Below are 20,293 nucleotides of genomic sequence, written 5' to 3' on the forward strand. Positions count from 1 at the left end.
TTCCCAAATTTTTCCACACATCTCACTCACTCTCACACCATAATGGCCTTTGCCCCACAGTCAGTGTAGTGTGGCTTTCCTCCACCACTCAATTCATTGCCTTTTTAACGTGCTCTAACACCACCACCATTTTAATCTTCAATAACAATTAAAGCCACCACCACTACCTCCACCTCACAGCAAAAAACCTGATTTAGAAATATCATATTTTCATTCTCTCACCACCCATTAGGAACCCAAAATCTCATGCTCGATGTTCCAAGCTGAAACTACACACATCACTGGAGAAAAATTATTCAGCTTCCGCAACTGCAACACATTCTTGATCCTCTTCCATGCCATTTCACAGCTTAACCTTTAATTTGTTCCTTTAGGGTTCTGTTCTATTATCCCTCAGCTCTCAGCTCTCAGCATCAACGATGACAAAAATCACTTTTTGACAACAACTCGCCAGATTCAAACCAAACGCCGCCCTATGCAGGTCACAACATTTACCTCCAAAAAACCACACCCCATTGTCTTCTCCTCCTTCACCTATGCCTTCTAGGGTTTCCGAAGACAAACATGAATCCGAAACAGAACCACCCTACCCTAAAACTTTCGCCGCCGTCGACCCTTCATTCCCAAATTTAGTGACCATGAAGAACGCCTTCCCCATGAAACGCACCGTTCGACCACTCTTCGCGCTCGTCCTCCTACTCGTCTTCGTCGCCACCCTTACCTCACGCATCATGTTTCGCCGCCCCTTCCTCTCCATCGAGCTCGAGACGCGCGTCCTCTTGATCCACGCGCCCCCTCCTCCTCCTCCGCAGCTCAACGCCACGCTGCTCCGCCACGCCGCCATCGAGATCGGCGAGGACAAGGCCAAGCAGGAGATCCAGCAGCTCCTCGATGGTAACTTCGGCAGTCAGGCTCGCCACCGGACCTTCATCTCGTGGCGGCGGATCATCCATCACGACGTCGCCAGCGCCGGAGACAGATCCTCCTCCCGGAGCACCATTCCGGCGACGCTCCGTTCCCCTCTGTTCTACCGTTACTGGCTCGATTTCCGTAAGGTCCTGAACGATTGGGCGAGGAAAAAGCGATTCCAAGCAAATATCATGGATGAGCTGATTCGGTTGGTGAAAGTCCCCATTGACAAGAAAAACGGTATCTTGGATGGGAATTTACGAAAATACGGTTCTTGTGCGGTTGTGGGGAACAGCGGGATCCTGTTGAAGAGTGATTATGGTAGGTTGATTGATTCGCACGATGCAGTGATAAGGCTGAACAATGCGAGGGTGAATAACTTTGAGAACAAGGTTGGGAAGAAGACAACAATATCATTTGTGAATAGCAACATTGTGCACCTCTGTGCCAGAAGAGTTGGATGCTACTGCCACCCTTATGGGCCTCACATCCCCATTGTTATGTATATTTGTCAGGCCATCCACTTTCTGGATTTCACTGTCTGCAATGCTTCCCACAAGGCTCCCCTCTTGGTAACTGATCCCAGGTTTGATGTCTTGTGCGCAAGGATTGTCAAGTATTATTCATTGAAGAGGTTTGTGGAGGAAAGTGGCAAGACCTTGGACGAGTGGGGGAGTGCCCATGATGGGGCTCTCTTCCATTACTCCTCTGGATTGCAGGCCGTCATGCTTGCTCTGGGCATTTGTGACAAAGTTAGCATCTTTGGATTTGGTAAATCAGCTTCTGCCAAACACCATTATCATACCAACCAGAAGGCTGAGCTCCATTTGCACGATTACGAGGCTGAGTATCAGTTCTACCGCGACCTTGTCGATCGCCACAACCCTATACCATTCCTCTCAGACAACTTCAACATCCCCCCTGTTGTTTTATATCACTGACTCTTGCCTATCTTTTTTATATGGTTCTTTCATCATGATGTCTGAAATTTTTTGTTGTCATACTTGTAGTGAAATGCATAGATAGTGGAAAGTTAAACAACGGTGACTCAAGGTTCAAAGTTTTGTATTATTGTCAAGTTTGTAATCTCCCCCCAAAAATTGTAGCCTTAAGGCAGCAGTAACAAGCCAACAAGTGTAAATTTTTGTTAGAACAAGACACGCCTAATGGTTAAACATGCCATCATATCTATAACTTTTCTTCTTTCTCTATCACCTGGTTTTCTTTTGTCCTTGGTCTATTTCTTTTCCGTCCTTGAATGAACCAAATGATTTCATTCAATATGCTGGATTGTGTGTTCCATCATTTAGATTTCCAGACAACTAGGCAAAACTGGTGAGACAAACTGAAAAATTAAGAACTATTTAGCAATATTATCCTCTCATTAACTATTTAGGAATTATATATAAGATTTTAGTGGAAGCATCCCCGCGACATTAATTCAAAGAAGAAAAGATCAGCTAGTCCGCCTTTTTGACATAATATTTAGTTGAGACCTCGTTGCTTTATATTTCTAAGAGTAGTTAAAAACATAAGATACATCACAGAAGGTGACTGTTCACTACTCTATATATACATTAGATAAAAAGTTCACAGCACTGCACTCCAATAGTAACCTAATCTGTTGCAGTCAGGTATGTAATGTACACCAAAAAAGAAAAGAAAAAGAAAAAGAGGACACATCTTCCACTTCTTACTAAACTTGAAAGAGCTTCAGCCAAAACACATGGTCCACCATCACAAAATGCTGGTCTCATTCACTCTGCGGTGTCCATCACTGCTCCCTTCTCCTCATACTTGACTCCCACCAAGTAGCATATTCTCACATGCTTAGGATCATAAACAGCATACTCATTGTATTCCAAAGGGCTCTCTTTATGCTCTGATGCAACTATCCTTCCCGAAGGGACTTTGATGTCATCCTTCCAAACAAAGTGCTCTAACTCGTCTGTTTTCTTCTTCCCCAGCCCCTTCACTCCAAACTTCTTTTCCTCCAAAGATGCCGGGTCCTGTGCCATGCAATCACATTTCACAATGTCAAAGAAAACATCGAAGAAACTATTCTACTCTTAGGTGCCTTACCTCTGGCGGGGATTTCAACTCGGTGATCTCATTCCCCAAAGAAGCAATCGCCAAAACCAAGAACCCTTCAGGCCTGTCCACCGCTGTAAAGCCATATCTTGCAGCCTCCGCTGCAGCGTCTGAACAAACAATCGCCTTCCCAAACTGTTGCAATTCAATGGAGCCACGGATCAGAATATTCTTATCACGAGAATCGAGTTCCAGTAACACTAATTTATCGTACCATGTATCCTGGCACTGGTAGTGAACATATAGCGGGTAAGAACCCCTTGTGCAAGTGCCTCAAAAGATTTGAGCTTCGTGTTCCTTGCATCACAGCATAATCACCACATTGAGAAGATAATCATAATTACGCTTTGTTCACCAGAAAGTTGAGATGTCGTGTTTCTTACCACACCATAAAAGAACCTTGTTTGGGAGCTTCACTATGTCTTCATAGGGTGGGCATGCACTCGTTTCCACAGAAAATATGTTCTCAACAGAAACCCCATATTCCTGAGATTCATTACAAGTAAATTAATCACGTCAACACACAAAAAGATGACATTCTGAATTCCAGATATTACCATGTCACCAACTTTGACGGGTTCATAAGTTTTCTCTAGATACTTGACAATCATATCATAATCATCGGAATCCTTCTCCAAGGGAGAGATTGAGCAACCTAATTTGTTGTAGGTCTCTGACAGGGGGTCATCAATGGTAGAGCCACTCATATCTCCTATGAGGTGAGAAGCCACGGTTATGTCCCTGACACCCTCCAGGGCAGCAGCAGCCTAAGAAGATAAGAGTGATTAACAGTTAACACAAGTGAATGATTTGAAGCAAATTACCATTAGGCTTACATGTTCTGCGATCTCTTGATAATCTCTGAAAAGGAAAGGCCTAGTGGAGGGCATCATAGTGAACCATCTTTGGCTAAAATCTGTCCAGACAGCCTCAGCCTTTGGTCCACTCTCCTTCGATGACTTAACCTTCTCTATGAACTCCAACAGTGCTTCCTCACCTGATGTATCTCTTTTGTCAGTCTCGTTTAAAGTACTTGACAGAAATAATCAGGGGAAAAAAATATTGTCAAATTGCATACATCTTTTCAAGTGAAGCTGGGTAACCATTCCTATGGGAAGGTCTGGCGAGTCGTAACCCATCTCCATCAGCGCATACCTGATTTCAATATTCCAATATTCGGTTATTTCTAAACAGCAGCAGCAGCAACTCTAAAAGGCAGTGTTCATACCTGTATATCTCCTGGCTGCATAAAACCTTGACGAAACTGGCAACCATAGGCTCAAGTTTACAGTGTGTCGCTGCTATCCCCAGCTGTCGCAGTCCCAGTGCGCCGTGCCGGACTTCTACTCCATCATCCTAAGCCACGTTCCAAGGAGATTGTTGCATTCTTTTATCTCAAAAGTAGCATACCTAATGCTTAGAAGTAGCAGTAGAAACATACCATGTCAATGGGGTAGAACTTGAGTGGCTTTTTGCGGAACTTCTTGTCTCTTTCCCAAGGCTCAAACTCGTTACCGGTGATCTCTTCAAAGAGCCTCGTAAACTCTCTCAGAGCATTATCCACATTGTCAAACTCTTCCAATCTCTCCTCTGCATTAAGATCGTCTCCATCTCTTGCTTTCTTGAAGAATAGATGCAAATGATTCTCCGGGACCATAATGAGTTGAATGACACTATAGCTGCTCCAAATCAACATCACCAATAATCAGGAGGTTTTGTCACATAAACGCAAAGATGAATAGAATAGAATAGAATAGAATAGAACGAAGGCGAAATTGCAATCACTGGTTGAGTTGTCGGGCATGGTCGCAGAGAGAGAAGGCACAGTTGTACAAAATTCCATCTTTGTCAAATATGTAGCCTCCTTGTTCCTGCAATTTGGTATCTTTGTAGACCCCTCTCTTGCCATAAAGCTTGAGCTGTGACAAAAAAAAAAAAAAAACAAAAAAGAGGTGTGAAAAATTAGAGAGATTAATATTTATATTTAGTAGCTGAGTTGGTGAGTAGACTTGTGAAGCTAGAGATTCAATGGGGTCGTCTCCAGGATGGTGTTTATCCCCTGCTACTGCGGACAGATGAGTGACAAGATCATAAGCGTCCAAAGGTTGAGGTTCTTGTTTCTCGATGGTGTCCCACAACCAGGCCTCCTTTACTACTGGTATACCCCTCTCCCTAGATTACATAAATAAAATTAATGTATGTGTTAAAAAAAATTATTGTGGTTAAGCTTATGTATTCTTTTTTTTTGGTGACTTAAGTTATGTATTCTTTTTTTTTGTGACTAGGTTATGTATTCTTTAAGTACTCTTTAAGTACTCTTATTATAATTAATTAATTATTATTAATATTAAACTAATAAAAAAATAATTAGATAATAGTATGCATAATCATATGATTTGAAGGGATCAAAAGAAACTGACATGGCTTCTGTAAGTTTGGAAGTGCCACCGCGTTCTCTTTCAGCAGGTGAAGCCACCAAACAGGTTGCCCCTAACAACAATATAAATTTGAAGTGGGAATTGGTAATTAATTAAATGAAATAAGAGCAAGTGTTTAATTAATTACCAATTATGGAGTTGGCGACCTTCCCTCCATGCTTCTCAATATTCGTTTTCCAATAATGCTAATTAATAACAGTACAACAAATTGGAGATGTGTGTTAGTGTGATAAACAAAAGTGTGTAGTGTGGAGTGGTGTATGGGTACGTACATGCGTACGAGAAAGACGGCCCATGAGAGAGATGGTCATGCCGGTGAAAGGCTTGTCGGCTGACCCTAAATCCCTACGAGGCCTGCTAGCAGGAACAGTTTCTTCATATTTCTTTAACAACTGCATGCCATAGTGCGCATGGAAGATGAATATAAGAAATGAGACGTAAGATATATATATATATATATATATATATATATATATATATATATATATAGAAATACAAGGTAAGAGATGGACATGTGCGACGGGAGTATCGTGAAGGGAATCAGGTAGCTTGGTGGTTTGGTGCTTTCTGGGAGGGTCTCTAGTGGAGAAGGTGCAGCTACACCACTCGCTGTAGAACCCTCTACAACAATAGCGCCTCCCATCGAACTCCAAGCTCCCATTGCAAACGGGACACTTCTCCAGGGCACCATAAATCAGCAAGTCTTCACTGATATATATATATACATATAATATTAGTTTTATTTTGAATAAATCAGAGTATGTATGCATGTATTTAGTTGTACCATTTCCTAGTGATTTCAAGGTCAGAGTGAGAAGAAGCAGAGAAATCAACGCCATTGGCCTCGAGAATTTGTCTCATGTCATCAACAGAGAGGTGGTCGCTCATGGCCTTGGACAAGTCGTCAAATTCAGCACATGAGGATTTTCCATTGGTGGTGTTGTGGGCATCATCATCAATTTCTATTTTGGCCTTCTTTGGGTTGTTATCCTGTGTCTGCTTGTTGATGGACTCTGCCTTCTGCTTCCTTGTCATAATCACCTTCTCTTCCTCCCCATGAACCTGATGACCATCAAGTATAATACACATTCATTCTGATCCTAAGAAAAGAAACCAACCAAAACCAAACATGAACAACAAAAAGCAAACCTTCATGTTGAACTCTATAATTTCCAGATTTAAAGAAACACCACTCTGAGCAGCAAGTGAAGTGTGAATGAATCACAATTACGAGGAGTTCTGCCCTAAATAAGCATAAGTTGAGAGATATCCCGAGGTGCCACGAGCATCCACTTCTTGTCCTCATCACAATGTGCCACGTCTACCAACAACCCTCTTCTGTTCACACGTGCCTAAATGCCTCTTTTTACACCTGACACCTGGTACTTCGCTACACCTCTCCAAACGGTGTATGCAATCTATCTATCTATCAAACACATACATACACCTCTTTTTCTGTATCATCTCCTCTTTTATCTTTATCAACCACATTTTTTTATGCACCAATATGTTTGTTACATTTAAATAGTTTTGTTTTGGCTTAGTCACTGTCGTAGCTATTTCGATGAATTTTTATTTATTTCTGAATTCGCTATAAATTAACTCTTTTAAATATATCATACCATTTTTATCAATTTTTTTATGTTATGAAATTTGATGAATTATGTACTTTATTTAGAGAGAATATTAAAAATGGTAGACTATTATTTAGATTATTATTTTATTAGTTTAATATTAATAATAATTAATTATAATAAGAGTACATATATATAAGGTTAACCACACAAAAATATTTTGTTTTTATTCATTTTAAAACTTTTAAAATGAGAATAGTTGATTTTTTCTCTCTTTTTCAAAAAACATTTTTTTAGTTAATCTTATGTATTCTTACTATAATTAATTATCATTAACATTAAACTAATAAAAAAATCAAATATTTTTTACATACAAGTCATCTTCACATACAAGTCTAACCAACTTTTCAATTAATACGTGAATCTATAATAGCTTTTTTCAAAAGGATTTTTTTTTTCGAATTTTTGTAACATTTTTTATCTACGATTCTCTTTCTTTGTTTTTTTGCAATTTCCTTTGTTTTTTTTTTTGAAATTAAGTTTTAAAATTAGTTTTGAACAGTTATCTTGTTGTTGAAAATAATGAATTATTTAAGTTCAGATTGTAAATTGAACCAAAACGAAGTAGATTATTATTTTGAATCCAATCAAGTGGCTGAGGTGTGGTTCGATTCTAGTTAATGTTTAGGATTTGAATTGAATGTAATGTACGAGTTCTGCATCAAATAAAATATTTTTGTGTATTTGTAACAAATTTCGATGTAAAACTAAGACAATTATGTGTATTGTTTAAGAATTTTCAGTGTTATGCATAATTTAAAATTCTTCCTCTTCCTCTTTCATCATCTTTTGCTTATGCTTCTTCTTTTTTTTATCATCATCAGCATTTTCTTCTTCTTTTTCTTATTCATCTTTTTCTTCTTATTTTACCTTCTCAAATTTTTTATTGTTTTACTCTCTTAATAAAAATAAAAACAAAGAAAAAAAAAAAAAAAGAAAAAACATATAATATTCCGAAATTACTTGGAAGATTATTAACTTATATTCATTCAACTAAATAAAAGAAAGAAATAAAGAAAAAAATGCAACATAAAAGAAAATATTTGTGTGTTTTGGTGTAAAAATAAGACATTTATGTGTATTGTTTAAGAATTTTCGGTGAATTTGTACTAATAAATTCTGCATAATTTAAAACTCTTTCTCTTTCTCCTCTTCATCTTCTGCTACTTCTTTTTCTTTTCTTTTTTCATCATCATCATCACCATCTTCTTCTTTTTTTTCTTTCTTATTCATCTTTCCTTCCTTGTTTTACCTTATCAAGTTTCTTCTTGTTTTATTCTTTTAACAAGAAAAAAATCAAACAAAGAAGAAGAAGAAACACATAATATTGCAAAATTATTTGAAAAAAAATAAACTTACATTCATTTAACAAAAAGAAAGAAAAAAAAAGAAAAAAAATACAGCATTAAAGAAAATATTTTTGTATATTTGCAGCGAATTTCGGTGTAAAATTAAGACATTTATGTGTATTGTTTAAATTTTTTCGGTGGATTTGTACTGATAAGTTATGCATAATTCAAAACTCTTCGTCTTTCTTCTCCTCATCTTCTGCTTTTTTTTCCTTATTCATCTTTTTTTTCTTGTTTTACCTTCTCATGTTTTTTCTTATTTTACTCTCTTAACAAGTATAAAATAAAAAAAATCAAACAAAGAAGGATAAGAAACATATAATGCTACAAAATTACTTGGAAGAAGATGAACTTACATTCATTCAACTAAAAAAAGAAAGAAAGAAAGAAAAAAAAAAGAAGAAAAAATACAATATTAGAGAAAATATTTTTGTATAATTGCAGCAAATTTCTATATAAAACTAAGATATTTATGCGTATTGTTTAAGAATTTTCGGTAAATTTGTACAGATAAATTTTTTATAATTCAAAACATTTTCTCTTCTTCCTCCTCATTTTCTACTGTTTCTTTTTCTTCATCTTCTTATTTCATTTTCTCATAATTTTTTTCGAATTCAATTTTAAAACTTCCTTTACCTTTCACAACGATTTTGATAGAAATTTTGATCGTTGTTTGAATTTTTAGTATTGCGGTTTCAATTGAGGAAAAAGAATAGTTTGCGCATGTGTTTACTATTTACAGACAAATCTAAATTGAGAATTGTTTTTGTTGGATTTTGATCAACTTATATAAACTTATACGCTAAAAAAAATTTGTATGTATAACGGATCTGTACAAAAATAATCTAATTACCATGGACGAAATAAATTTGAAGGATTTTGTGGTATTTTTATTTATTTTCAGAGCTAAAACTACTGCTCAACAAACCGCTCAGAAATGAAGTAGTTTCTCTCACCTTTCTCTCTGCACAATTTTGTAAAAATAATTCCAAAATTGTTATTTTAATTGAATATGGTCCCCTTCAAGGCACATTGCTTTGGATTCTTGTTACATAGAAGTTTTGACATCATATAATTTGTTTAGTTGTTATGGTTCCATTGGTTCATAGCTCACACTCGAAGAACTTTAAGTCTATCCTTTATTTGAATGGAATAAGGGTACCTGAATTTATCTGTTTGTCTAATGAACAAGAGAGATATTACCAAAGACTTATATATATATTCTAATTTTAATTTTATTTTGCTATTTTTAAAAATGAATAATTTAGTTTTGGGACATTGTTTAGTAATTTGGCTATTTTTTTCTCTGTTTTTGTTTTGCAACAAGTTCTGAGTCAAATTCTGAGAGAAACCGGATACACAAAAGACTCCTCTTTGACATTGAACGATTTCATTAAAGTTTGTATGTTTGGTAATTAAGTGAGTAAGTGCTCTATATTTAATTATCAACAATGTTGGGAACCAACTCTATATAAACAAAAAATCAGTCAACTGGTAAACGAGAGGCACCAGTGACTTTAATGGATGTTTTTTTTTCTTGTAAATTGGATGGTTTTGGATATAATTTCTATGTTTTGTGTGTTACACATTAATAAAACATAATTAATTATATAAAACCAACTAATGAATGATTAAAGCATCTGTTCCGTGATTCTCTCATATCACTAACGTATCTTTCTTTATGTTTTGAACGTGGTCAACAATAATTTAAAAAATAAATTAAATTATAAATTAATAAAACTAATTATAATTAATTATGTTATTCCATTCTTGACTGAGTATTAGTTAGTTTCATATATTTTTTCATTAATAAAACTAATTATAATTAATTATGTTGTTCCATTGACTGATTATTAGTTGGTTCATATACTTTTCCTTTAATTATATATTTATTACACTACCTCTATATGTATGTTGGTCTATACACAGCCTACAAAGCCAGTAATATATTCTCTTTCGCTCTGTTGTCTAGTTATGCTATTATCTGCTTTGTTTCTTAATTCGAAGTCTAATTAAGTTATGCCTTATTCCTGGAATGTAGATAAGAATTGCTAGTGCATGTGATGTTTACATGCCGTAGAAATATGTGAAGAAAAATTGAAAACTGAGAAAGATAATAAATAATTAATAATTACATTAAAAGAAAAATAACATATCTTTTAACTAAAGGATCATTATGTTTTGTCCATTTGATAAATAATTTTTTCCGTTAAAATTAAAACTTCAAACAATTAGCCATTATACATGAAAGTGTCTTTTAAGTAACAAAGCATGATTAATAAACGGGTAGTGCTAAGTAAACAATGATTATTTTGAACAATATAAATAACCACCAATCAAATAAAGATATACTACACTATAATTTAATGCTACTAATTTAAATTTATTCTTTTAACTTTATTAATTCACATTGTTCACACATTGTTAAAAAATATTGCTAATTCCTTATATTAATGAAATATAAAACGAGACAAATCTTGGAAACATGTTCATTTTGAATGCTTATTGCATATGCCATCCACTCTCAAATTTAATTATGAGCTTTTTCGTTTTTCTTTCCCTAGTAAATTACTTGGGGTTAAAGGTGATCATGTCGTCAAAAGAATATGGGATGATACATATAATAGATAACTACGATTAATTGTTCCTTAAATGTGTGGCAGTAAATAATCATACAACTGTAAGAAAGTTGGAGACAACTATGCGAAAAAGTTGAGTAAATTATTTATATTTGCTATTAATTTTTTAACTTTGATTTGGATAGTGTGAAAGGGAGACGCGCCCAATAATGTAAGTAAACTACTGATCCTATAATAACATCACTAGCTACAAGAATTCCATAATAAAATTATAAAACTCATTAATTAAATTATTAAACTAGATTTTTCTAGTTACAAGTAACGCGCGCCGCATAAATTCAGCTATCTTAAATCTTCTGCTTCAACATTTCTCACATCCTCTAACCAAGGTGATGATAATATATATTGAGAATAATACAGGAACAGAATTATGACACTGTAACAAGGTTGAAATTGAAAATATATAAATTAGAGATTCTATTGTAGTAATTGTGAGCATAGAGTTGATCGTGATGGATTTGATAAAATAATGGTGGTGAATTAGGCTTTATGAAGTTATGGAAATGTGTCTGAATTTGAGGAATAAGAAAAAAGTATTGGTGGGAGAGAAGAATATAATAAAGGGAGAAATTCCACAGAAGAAACAAAATTTATTAACATTCAATACTTTTTGTTAGATTAATTAAAATGTCAATTTTGTTAAGCATTATCAGTTAACATTTTTTAAATTATATTTTTATTTTAAATTTTAATAAATTTTAAATTTTTAAATTCTAATTTTAAAGTTTAAATGCTTAAAAAAAGTTTTACAATTAAAAAATAAATAAATTGATTTTTTTATTCTTACTTTTTTTAATTTTCATTTGAGAACTGCTACACATACAAGTCTTTTTGGCTCACAAGTTATACAAGTCTTTTTGGCTCACAAGTTATACAAGTTGGCCAAAGTCCAAGAAAAAAATACGCGCACCACTCTTTTAAAATTGAGCGTCCAACACAAGCATTTATTATGCCGCAGTATTCCTTTTTCTTCCTCAATCAAAACGCAAACCGTCAAGATTCAAGCGACATTCGAAACAACTATGATTCTGAAGACACGTTCCAACTCCTCGCAAAAAGTAGAAGAAATCAAGAAGAAAAGATACAAATCTCCATAAAGAATCACCAGAGAAAACGAAAAAACGTTATTCAAGGTACTGTTTTACTGTTCTTTTAGGTTTTTTTTCTAGATTATCTCTGCTATGTGCCTCATCCTTAACCAGCAAAATATTAAAAGATTTCAAGAAAAAATATACTGTCTCTCCCATATTTTAGGTGTATTTCTTAAATCTTTTGGGTGTATTTCTGTAATCTTTTCTGTAACCGTTTGGGTGTATTTCTGTAATCGCTTGGGTGTATTTCTGAAGTTCCATTATCTTCAAAACAATTTCAAAACTTGATTTTAAAAACCATGAAAGTCGAAAAAAAACAAAGTAAGAAAAAAATCCAACAAATTTGGTAAGAAATTCGAAAAAAAAAAGAAACGAAATCTTTTAAAAAATGAAAGTTATATATTTGCACGTTAATTGATTTGAATTGATTTAAAAGTCTGTTAAAGAGACACATAACATAAACAACGCGTTTAGTAAATTTCGTTCTCTTCAAACTTATAAAACTTGTAAATACAAAACACTTATATATAGAGATTAATCCTTTTCATTTATACTATTCTTAATAGTATTTATTTGTGAAATGGGCCAAGATGTCCCATTATAACCATTACAGACATTAAAATCATATTTTAAACTTTGCATTATCACGAAAACTATATTTTCATCTATGGATAATTTATAAGCATTAAAAGATGGATTTTGTTTTACGAAGGTAGAATATGTATAATTTATAAGCATCATAGAAAACACCTATTCATATGATATAAGCAAATTAATATCAAAAGTTTTACAAAGACAGAAACAAAAGTAATAGAATTAAAGCACTAAAAAGAAGTCCTTAATTATTAAATGAAGGGTTACCCTTTAGTAATGAAGCGGATAAATTTTTTTCATTGACACTACAATAAATTTGGGATGAGGCACCCTTTTAAAATGTTGCCTATAATAAGAAAAAGTGTTGCTTTTGATAAAAGACAATACTTTTTGACATAAAACAACGCTTTTTGAAATTGACTATACGGCTGTTACTTTTAGTTTAAGACAACGTTTTTATAAAAATTAAAAAAAATTCTTTTACGACAACTTTCAAAAAACGTTGTCTTTTCTGCGAATAAAACAACTTCACAAAGGGTTGCCTTAGAACACCCAAACACAACCCTTGAGATAAGACGTTATGGCAACACTTTTTACACCCTAACTTTGATGTGCTATTGCTTGCTATATGATGAGAAGAAAATTCTTCAACTTCATGACTTGGAGGCAACCATGCACGTATTGTGATATATTAAAGCAAAAGCGAAGTCTCTGAATTCAGATAATGAGACATGCATCAAGTGGAGGAGGATGGATGAGGATTACGGCCCCTTCCAAAGGATGTAACGTGATCTTTGAGGGACCTTTTGTGCTTGAAGTCGGAACCGCAAGTGCAATACCAAAGCTTGCCACATTTCCTGCACATGAATGCCTTTGTGCCATGCTTCCTCTTGTAGTGTGTTTAGAGGGTCCTCAAGTCCTTCAATGCCTTTGCCCTTGGATGCTTTATGTTGTTCTTGCATCCTTCAGCGCAACAATAACATGCTAACCTTAGCATTCCCGCTGCCTGTGTTCCTTTCACTGACTCTGCTCCTTTCCTATATTCCCATTCATGCCCCCACATATGCATCTGAATAATAATTACTTATTGTATGTCTGTCAACTGTCAAATTAACCTTATATTTTTTTATTTTATTTTTTATTCAAATTATGCTTAGTAGAAATATTTCACCCTCATCAGAATTTATCTGGCTATCATTTTTAACTATCAACTTATCATTTTAGTAAATTAATCCAACAACATACTTTTAAACATTAATGATGAATAACTGCGGACAAAAATAATAAATTTTATTTATCATCAATCATTCATTATCAAACTACTCCTCAACTAAGCCTACTTTATTTAACTTACCATATGCCTCATTATGAATGTATGTGATGCCCATCTTTTACATGGCCTAGCCGTGTATATATAGTATCCCCTTTAATTTGTCCTAACTAATATATAATTGTTAATTAATATACTTTCCGATCTGAAGGGGTATAACAAATCAAATTATTGTAAAAAAGCTACGGCTAGAAACCATGAATATATATGTTACGATGAGTAACCGAAGATTAGTGGGCTGGACTCGTTGGGCTGGCCCGATCGTCTGAAGGAGGAAGCCTCTGTAACTTCCATCCGACTTGTGTGTATGAAGGAATGGGAGGTGATACCTGCAAAAACACTCTGATGCTTAAATTAACAAGAGCCTAAGCAGATTTAGAGAATATTAGAACTTAGAGATATCTGATGGGTGTCAGTGTATTTATAGTGATAAACTAATAACCACCGTTAGAGTAGTTCCACCTTTTAAGGATGATACCCGTCCCTTTATCTTAAGGAAGTTGAGATATGACTCCAGGAGGTGGGTTGAAAGATTTTAGAGACAGTTACTTATTTGAATAAGTGTTATATGCCAGCTAACCTTTGATCCCGACTTTCTTAGAGTGAAGTCTGTATTGAATCCAACATCTTTTGAGAAGATCGGTTACATCGGGAGGCCAATCTGTAGATTAAGCCTTTTTATCTTATTTGGACTTGGATGTTAGTTTTGGGTGAGCTATGAACAATATATAGAGAGGAAGATAGAGAGAGAGAGATATACGATGCTAATCTAATATAATGATCTATCCTCATCATTCTTCCTATTTGAAATCCGAAACTTTCCCCTTAAAAAGCAGTGGAATCCAATGGTTTGAATAGCTTTTCTCAATTAGTGTCCTATTAGTTATTTTGCATGTTCAATTTAGTAATTGATTTTTAATTTAACGTATAAATAACCTTTTTTCTTTCCTCTCGCATCTAATTACTAGGTAATAAGTAGGTAGCTACTCCTACTTAATTAATGTGGAAACGTAATCCCCCAAAAAAGTATATATCGTGTCTCTGAATGATCCAATTCCAAATAAGGTACTAGTATCTTAGAACTAATAATTAGGGAAGATCTGATACTGTAGTCATCGACGACCAGCGCATATGCATATGACGCACGTGACAAATTCATTCTTATGCTATTATGACCAAGTCGTGATCAGTTTAACAACCCTATAGAACTAGAATGAAGACTACCATAACATAATAAAGAAAGATCATAATTTTAATATATATATACACGAAAAGTGAGGAAGCGAACTTTCTCCAGAGTGTCTTAGCTCAAATGGTTTCTTAATAAAGTTGAGAAATGAAAGCAAAAGATCGAAAAATAAGGTAGAGCATAACTGATGATACTGACCTGCATGTTGTTATACCTAGTGAAGGTCTGTGCTGCCGTTGGTATCCAGAATCTCTCTGCTGCATCATCATGGAAAACCTTCTTCCTCTCATTGCTGCTGCTGTTGTTGTTGTTAGGGAGCCCAATATGCAAAGCCACTGTCACTTTCTCTTCATCGTGTTCTTCCTTTGCACCGCCACCTACGATTGGCAAAAATTGGATGACATCATTATTATTGTTATGAGTCACATACGAAGATGATGATGGCTGTTTGAGCCATTCAATATCATCTTGGTAGTAATGGTAATAATACAGATGAATTACTGTTCTTGCAGTCCCTCATCGATACAGGATTATTCTTTCTTCTTGCTGAAATTCTCACAAATATAAGGATGCCTTAGCTTCATTCACCAAATCGCCATTATTTAATTTCTTTATTTGAATTTGTCTTTTTTTCTTTTACTTTTTTCCCTTACCTTGTATTGTATTGGTGCGGATGGATAATGACATGCAATAGAGTATCTATCGCATGGGATGTGTAGATAAACGCGTCTTAAACGTCTTTTTGTAAACACTTTTATTTATAGTATTATTATTGGATATATTAATGATTCGATTAATTTTTAATTTCTTGATCAATTAGAATAAAATTAATTTTTTATAACAATAATAATAAATCTAATTTTTTAGAGATCTAATTATATTTTTAAATTTTTAGAAATTTAAATGTCTGCAAAAAATAAAAAAGTTAAAAATATATTTGTTTTTTTATCAAAAAATTTAAAGATATTTAATTTAGAATATTTAATTCGATTGAATCAAATCGGATTTAATAATCATAATGTAGACAATTGGGTTTATTATTGTTGCTATAATAAATTGATTTTGTTCTGGTTTATTAAAAAATAAATCATTAACCGATTTAATAAAGATATCCAATAATAACATAACACATATAAACATCTTTAAAAAAATACATTTTTAATGTTTTTATTAAGGTGGTCTCTTCATATTTTACTATCACTCTCTTTATATTACATATTCCTTATTTTAATATTTTTTAAAATAAAATATATTTATGTTACATTTTATTTTTGTTTCCTAATTTCTAATTAAGAGAAAATTGTGTATTAAAAATTTAATTTTTTTATATTTTTAATAAAAACTTGATCAACATTAATTTATAATTTTAGTATATGTTTTTAGAATATAAACAGGGACAGACCTAAGTTACAAAGGAGGGCGTATTTGTCCCTACAATTTTTTTTTAAAAAATTAATACGTATATATATATATATATATATATATATATATATACCACTTATTATATTATGTTTATTCTAAAATAAAATATAAATATTTTTTTGTGTTTTTTGTTAAAAAAATATTTTATTAAACTTAACGCAAAAATAATTATATTGTTAAATTTAACTTAGTATAAAAACAAATAAATAAATTAAAAAATAGTAATAATAACTTTATTATATTAACTAATTAATTAATAATTAAATTGAGACTTGATTTTTTAATTAAATACAATTTAAATTATTAGTAATTTTTTAAAAATTATTTAAGATAGAAAAATATATTATCTATATATTAATATATTGTAATTATTTTGGTTAAAAAATTTATTTATACTATAAAGACTATAATAAGTAAACTTGATAATTAAATATATAAGATAATAAAAAATAAAATATTGTTTAAGAACATATATAGAAAAATGATATTTAGTTCATGTTAAAAATAAAAAATAGTCATTATAAATTATTTTTTTTGTTATTTTGAATATTATACTGTGTGTATGAAATTATATTTTTATTATTTTAAATATTATAATATTTAATTGCGTGTATATGTCTAGTTCTTATCAATATGTATAAATAGTTCTAACTTAAAAATTTAAATATAACTCAACCAATTTAGATTTTTCAAGTGATCAGCTTAGTCGTTCGCTTAAGTAAGTATTGGGGGTTTAAATTCTGTCTCGTATGTGTAGTAACTCATTACCGACCAATTGTAGACTCTTAAATGAAATTCAAATCCAGAACGGATTAGTCCTTAACTTGTTGGGTATTATGGAAAGTAAAAAAAAAATATCTATACTTAAATTTTATTATATTTTACTCTACTACTAAATTTTTCTGGATCCGTCACTAAATATAAAATAGATAAATTTACAAAAATTTAAAATTTAAATTTATTTATTAAAAAAGCTTTTAATATTTTTATTAATAATAATTTTAACATGTATTTTTATGACCTATGTTAGCTAAATTTAAAACTTAATTGAAGTATAGTGTGAAAAGGGAAGTGATTTTGAACTGCCTCACCAACCCAGTCCCTTGTGTTTACGCGTAAAAGTTCCAAGTCATGCAATGAAAGTCTTATTAGGATTTCTTTTTGCCCTCCTTTTTTGTCCACGAAAAGATTGATGGTCCCATAAAGAGACTCAATAATTGTTTTAATGTTTTCTTTTTCTTCATTTCAAAAGCTTTTTCATTTTTGGAAAAGGAAAACATGTATCAACTACATGCCGCTTCTTGGAAATTCAGCATGAGTTCCAACAATGCTCGCGCGCACACATTACTTATGTTATCTCTTGCTTTATACTATGTTTGATCCTCTTAATTTTTTATGAAATTAATCAAACACATTATATAATAATATTGAATATTATATAGAACAAATTTAATCAACAAAAAATACGTGTGCATTTTAAAATATAAACATTTTAAACACATAATTTAAATTTAAATTTTATATTTTATTCATGTACAATATCGATAAGTAAAAATACAGAAACTAACTTTTAGTTAGTTAATATTAATAAATTTTAGAGTTTAAATTTATAATTTAAAATTTAGGATTAGTAGTTTAATTATAATTTAATATAAATAATATATATAATTTTGAAAAAGGTTAACTGACGTTGGTTGAAAGAAAATGTTGATTTCCTGACTTTACTCTATTTGTAAATATATTATCTTTAACTTTTAATGCAAACATTTAACATTAATGTAGAGTATTGCATAGTACATTACATTTTTATTATTAGTATTATTTGATGTACCACACACGGATTGGTACATTAATTCTACTTCATTTTTGTTAGGCATTTTTCTTTCAATAAAGGTGCACATCCTCACGTGGTATCAGAATTAATTTAGAAGCTAGTGAGTAATTTATTTGGAAAAACATTTAAAAAAATGAAAGAGAAAAAGTTAGGGTGATGAGAGCGAGATTTACCCCAAGAACTCGTCAATGGAAACTATAAGACTAACTATAAAATTTATATTATAGGGGCACAGTATCGTAGTAAGCAGGGCTATGCTTGGGAATTAAATAGTGTAATTGTAGGAATGGAAAATTTGTTTAAAGAAAAAAACAAGCCTATAAAGTAGAAAGTGAAGCAAATAGAGCTACTACTATAAGATAAGTGGATTGCATGTGCACTGAGACTAACACTACGAATTAGGGTGTTATCAGTTCGGTTTGATTCGGTTTTAGACTAAAAATCAACTAAATCGATATGTTCGATTTTTATATAATACTAACTAATTGATTTATTGTCTGTACAATAACCGAATCGAATCGAACCGAATTAAAAGCGGTTTGATTCGGTCGATTTTTCGGTTTTTAAATCTACCTAATAAAAAATTAATCTTAGTAAAATGATATTCAAAACAATCAATAAACTGAAATAATATTACATTACATTCAAATTCAATACAATTTCAACTCATTCCAACAACTAAACATAAAATAAATACATTTATTAAATCTAAAATTTCTATTTCAATGTATTATTAAACCACTTCTACGGTTCGGTTCGGTTCGGTTCGAATCGGTTTCTGTCGAGCTAACCGAAAATCGAACTGAACCGATCAGTTTATTTCAGAAAAAAACAAAAAAAAAAAACGATTTTTTTTTATTTGGTTGTTATAAATTTCGGTCTGATTTTGTGATAAATTTCAGTTTGATTCGATAACTTACACCCCTATTACGAATGGTGTTCCACTTTCCCGGTTATTCCGACGATCTTTTTCCTGGAATTGTACTCCTACTGCTTCACGGGCTCATATTATTGACTTGACTTAATTTTTTTTATAAATTTCTAACCAAACCTTACAATTGTGTTGTGTCTTTCTTTTTTTTTTGGATGGATGAATTGGACAACCTCAATTCTAGATTACACAACACACCCACTCACTCACACTAAAGATTTTATCACTACTCAACTATAACTGGATTTCGAACCTGAGATGTGGCTTCTGTGAGGCCAACATATTAACCATTGGTGCAATGCCTCGGCCACTGTTGTGTCTAAATTAACGTTGGTTGTTTGCGGTTTTCTTTTGGGCTCTGGCCGGTTGGCCCATTAATGTACCCAAAACTTGTAAGAAGTAGAGTGGCATGAGGCATAGTCGAGAGAACTTGTAAGAAGTAGTAGTTGAGCAGTTGAACAAAAATCATCAAGAGAATTATATGAGTCATGATTCCTTGATTAGAGATGGATATCAAAGTCCAGGGATGAGTGGATGGCAAAGCATAGTCGACCTTCATGGATGTTCCATATATATATCCAGAGCTTGTTGGTCTTATGTCTAAAGATGTAAAGGTAGGGGAGTATTATAACTCCTATGAACAATATTAGTTACTCTCTTCTTGTTTTGGGCTTTGGCCCCCATGGTATACCCAAAAAGAAAGAAGAGTGGCATGTGGCATGCATGATGTAGTGTTATTAAGGGACAAGATAATCATATGCAGTGAAGTGAATAATGTTATTGAAGGCAAGACAGCCACCCATGCATATGACACATGTTTTCCACGTGGCAGGTGCTGCTAC

At 32.6% G+C, this 20,293-nt stretch overlaps 3 protein-coding genes across 5 annotated transcripts; 1 reads left to right on the forward strand and 2 right to left on the reverse strand.

The window, feature by feature from the left end:
• The first annotated feature begins 10 nt into the window (after window positions 1-10).
• Window positions 11-2,120, forward strand: LOC130969182 (beta-1,6-galactosyltransferase GALT29A-like). Its single transcript, XM_057894806.1, has one exon. The coding sequence runs from the start codon at window positions 537-539 to the stop codon at window positions 1,848-1,850; it is 1,314 nt and encodes a 437-aa protein (XP_057750789.1). The 5' UTR covers window positions 11-536; the 3' UTR covers window positions 1,851-2,120.
• Window positions 2,121-2,170: 50 nt separating this feature from the next.
• LOC130969181 (protein ADP-ribosyltransferase PARP3) lies at window positions 2,171-6,659 on the reverse strand. Of its 2 annotated transcripts, none has more exons than XM_057894805.1 (17): window positions 6,588-6,659; window positions 6,223-6,500; window positions 5,960-6,146; window positions 5,711-5,830; window positions 5,566-5,623; window positions 5,421-5,490; window positions 5,010-5,172; window positions 4,786-4,919; window positions 4,442-4,679; window positions 4,229-4,356; window positions 4,079-4,155; window positions 3,837-3,997; window positions 3,558-3,767; window positions 3,384-3,486; window positions 3,215-3,297; window positions 2,992-3,135; window positions 2,171-2,918 (listed from the first exon to the last, which is right to left on the reverse strand). In XM_057894805.1, the coding sequence occupies exons 1-17, from the start codon at window positions 6,591-6,593 to the stop codon at window positions 2,667-2,669; spliced, it is 2,412 nt and encodes an 803-aa protein (XP_057750788.1). In that variant the 5' UTR covers window positions 6,594-6,659; the 3' UTR covers window positions 2,171-2,666. The 2 variants fall into 2 exon arrangements, with proteins under 2 accessions (XP_057750788.1, XP_057750787.1); XM_057894804.1 differs by having other exon boundaries at window positions 5,951-6,146.
• Window positions 6,660-12,967: 6,308 nt separating this feature from the next.
• Window positions 12,968-15,963, reverse strand: LOC130970842 (uncharacterized). Of its 2 annotated transcripts, none has more exons than XM_057897041.1 (3): window positions 15,766-15,963; window positions 15,463-15,641; window positions 12,968-14,404 (listed from the first exon to the last, which is right to left on the reverse strand). In XM_057897041.1, the coding sequence occupies exons 1-3, from the start codon at window positions 15,782-15,784 to the stop codon at window positions 14,306-14,308; spliced, it is 297 nt and encodes a 98-aa protein (XP_057753024.1). In that variant the 5' UTR covers window positions 15,785-15,963; the 3' UTR covers window positions 12,968-14,305. The 2 variants fall into 2 exon arrangements, with proteins under 2 accessions (XP_057753024.1, XP_057753023.1); XM_057897040.1 differs by having other exon boundaries at window positions 12,968-14,417.
• Window positions 15,964-20,293: the final 4,330 nt, after the last annotated feature.

Source organism: Arachis stenosperma, chromosome 3 (assembly GCF_014773155.1).
Source record: "Arachis stenosperma cultivar V10309 chromosome 3, arast.V10309.gnm1.PFL2, whole genome shotgun sequence".
NCBI lineage: Eukaryota > Viridiplantae > Streptophyta > Magnoliopsida > Fabales > Fabaceae > Arachis > Arachis stenosperma.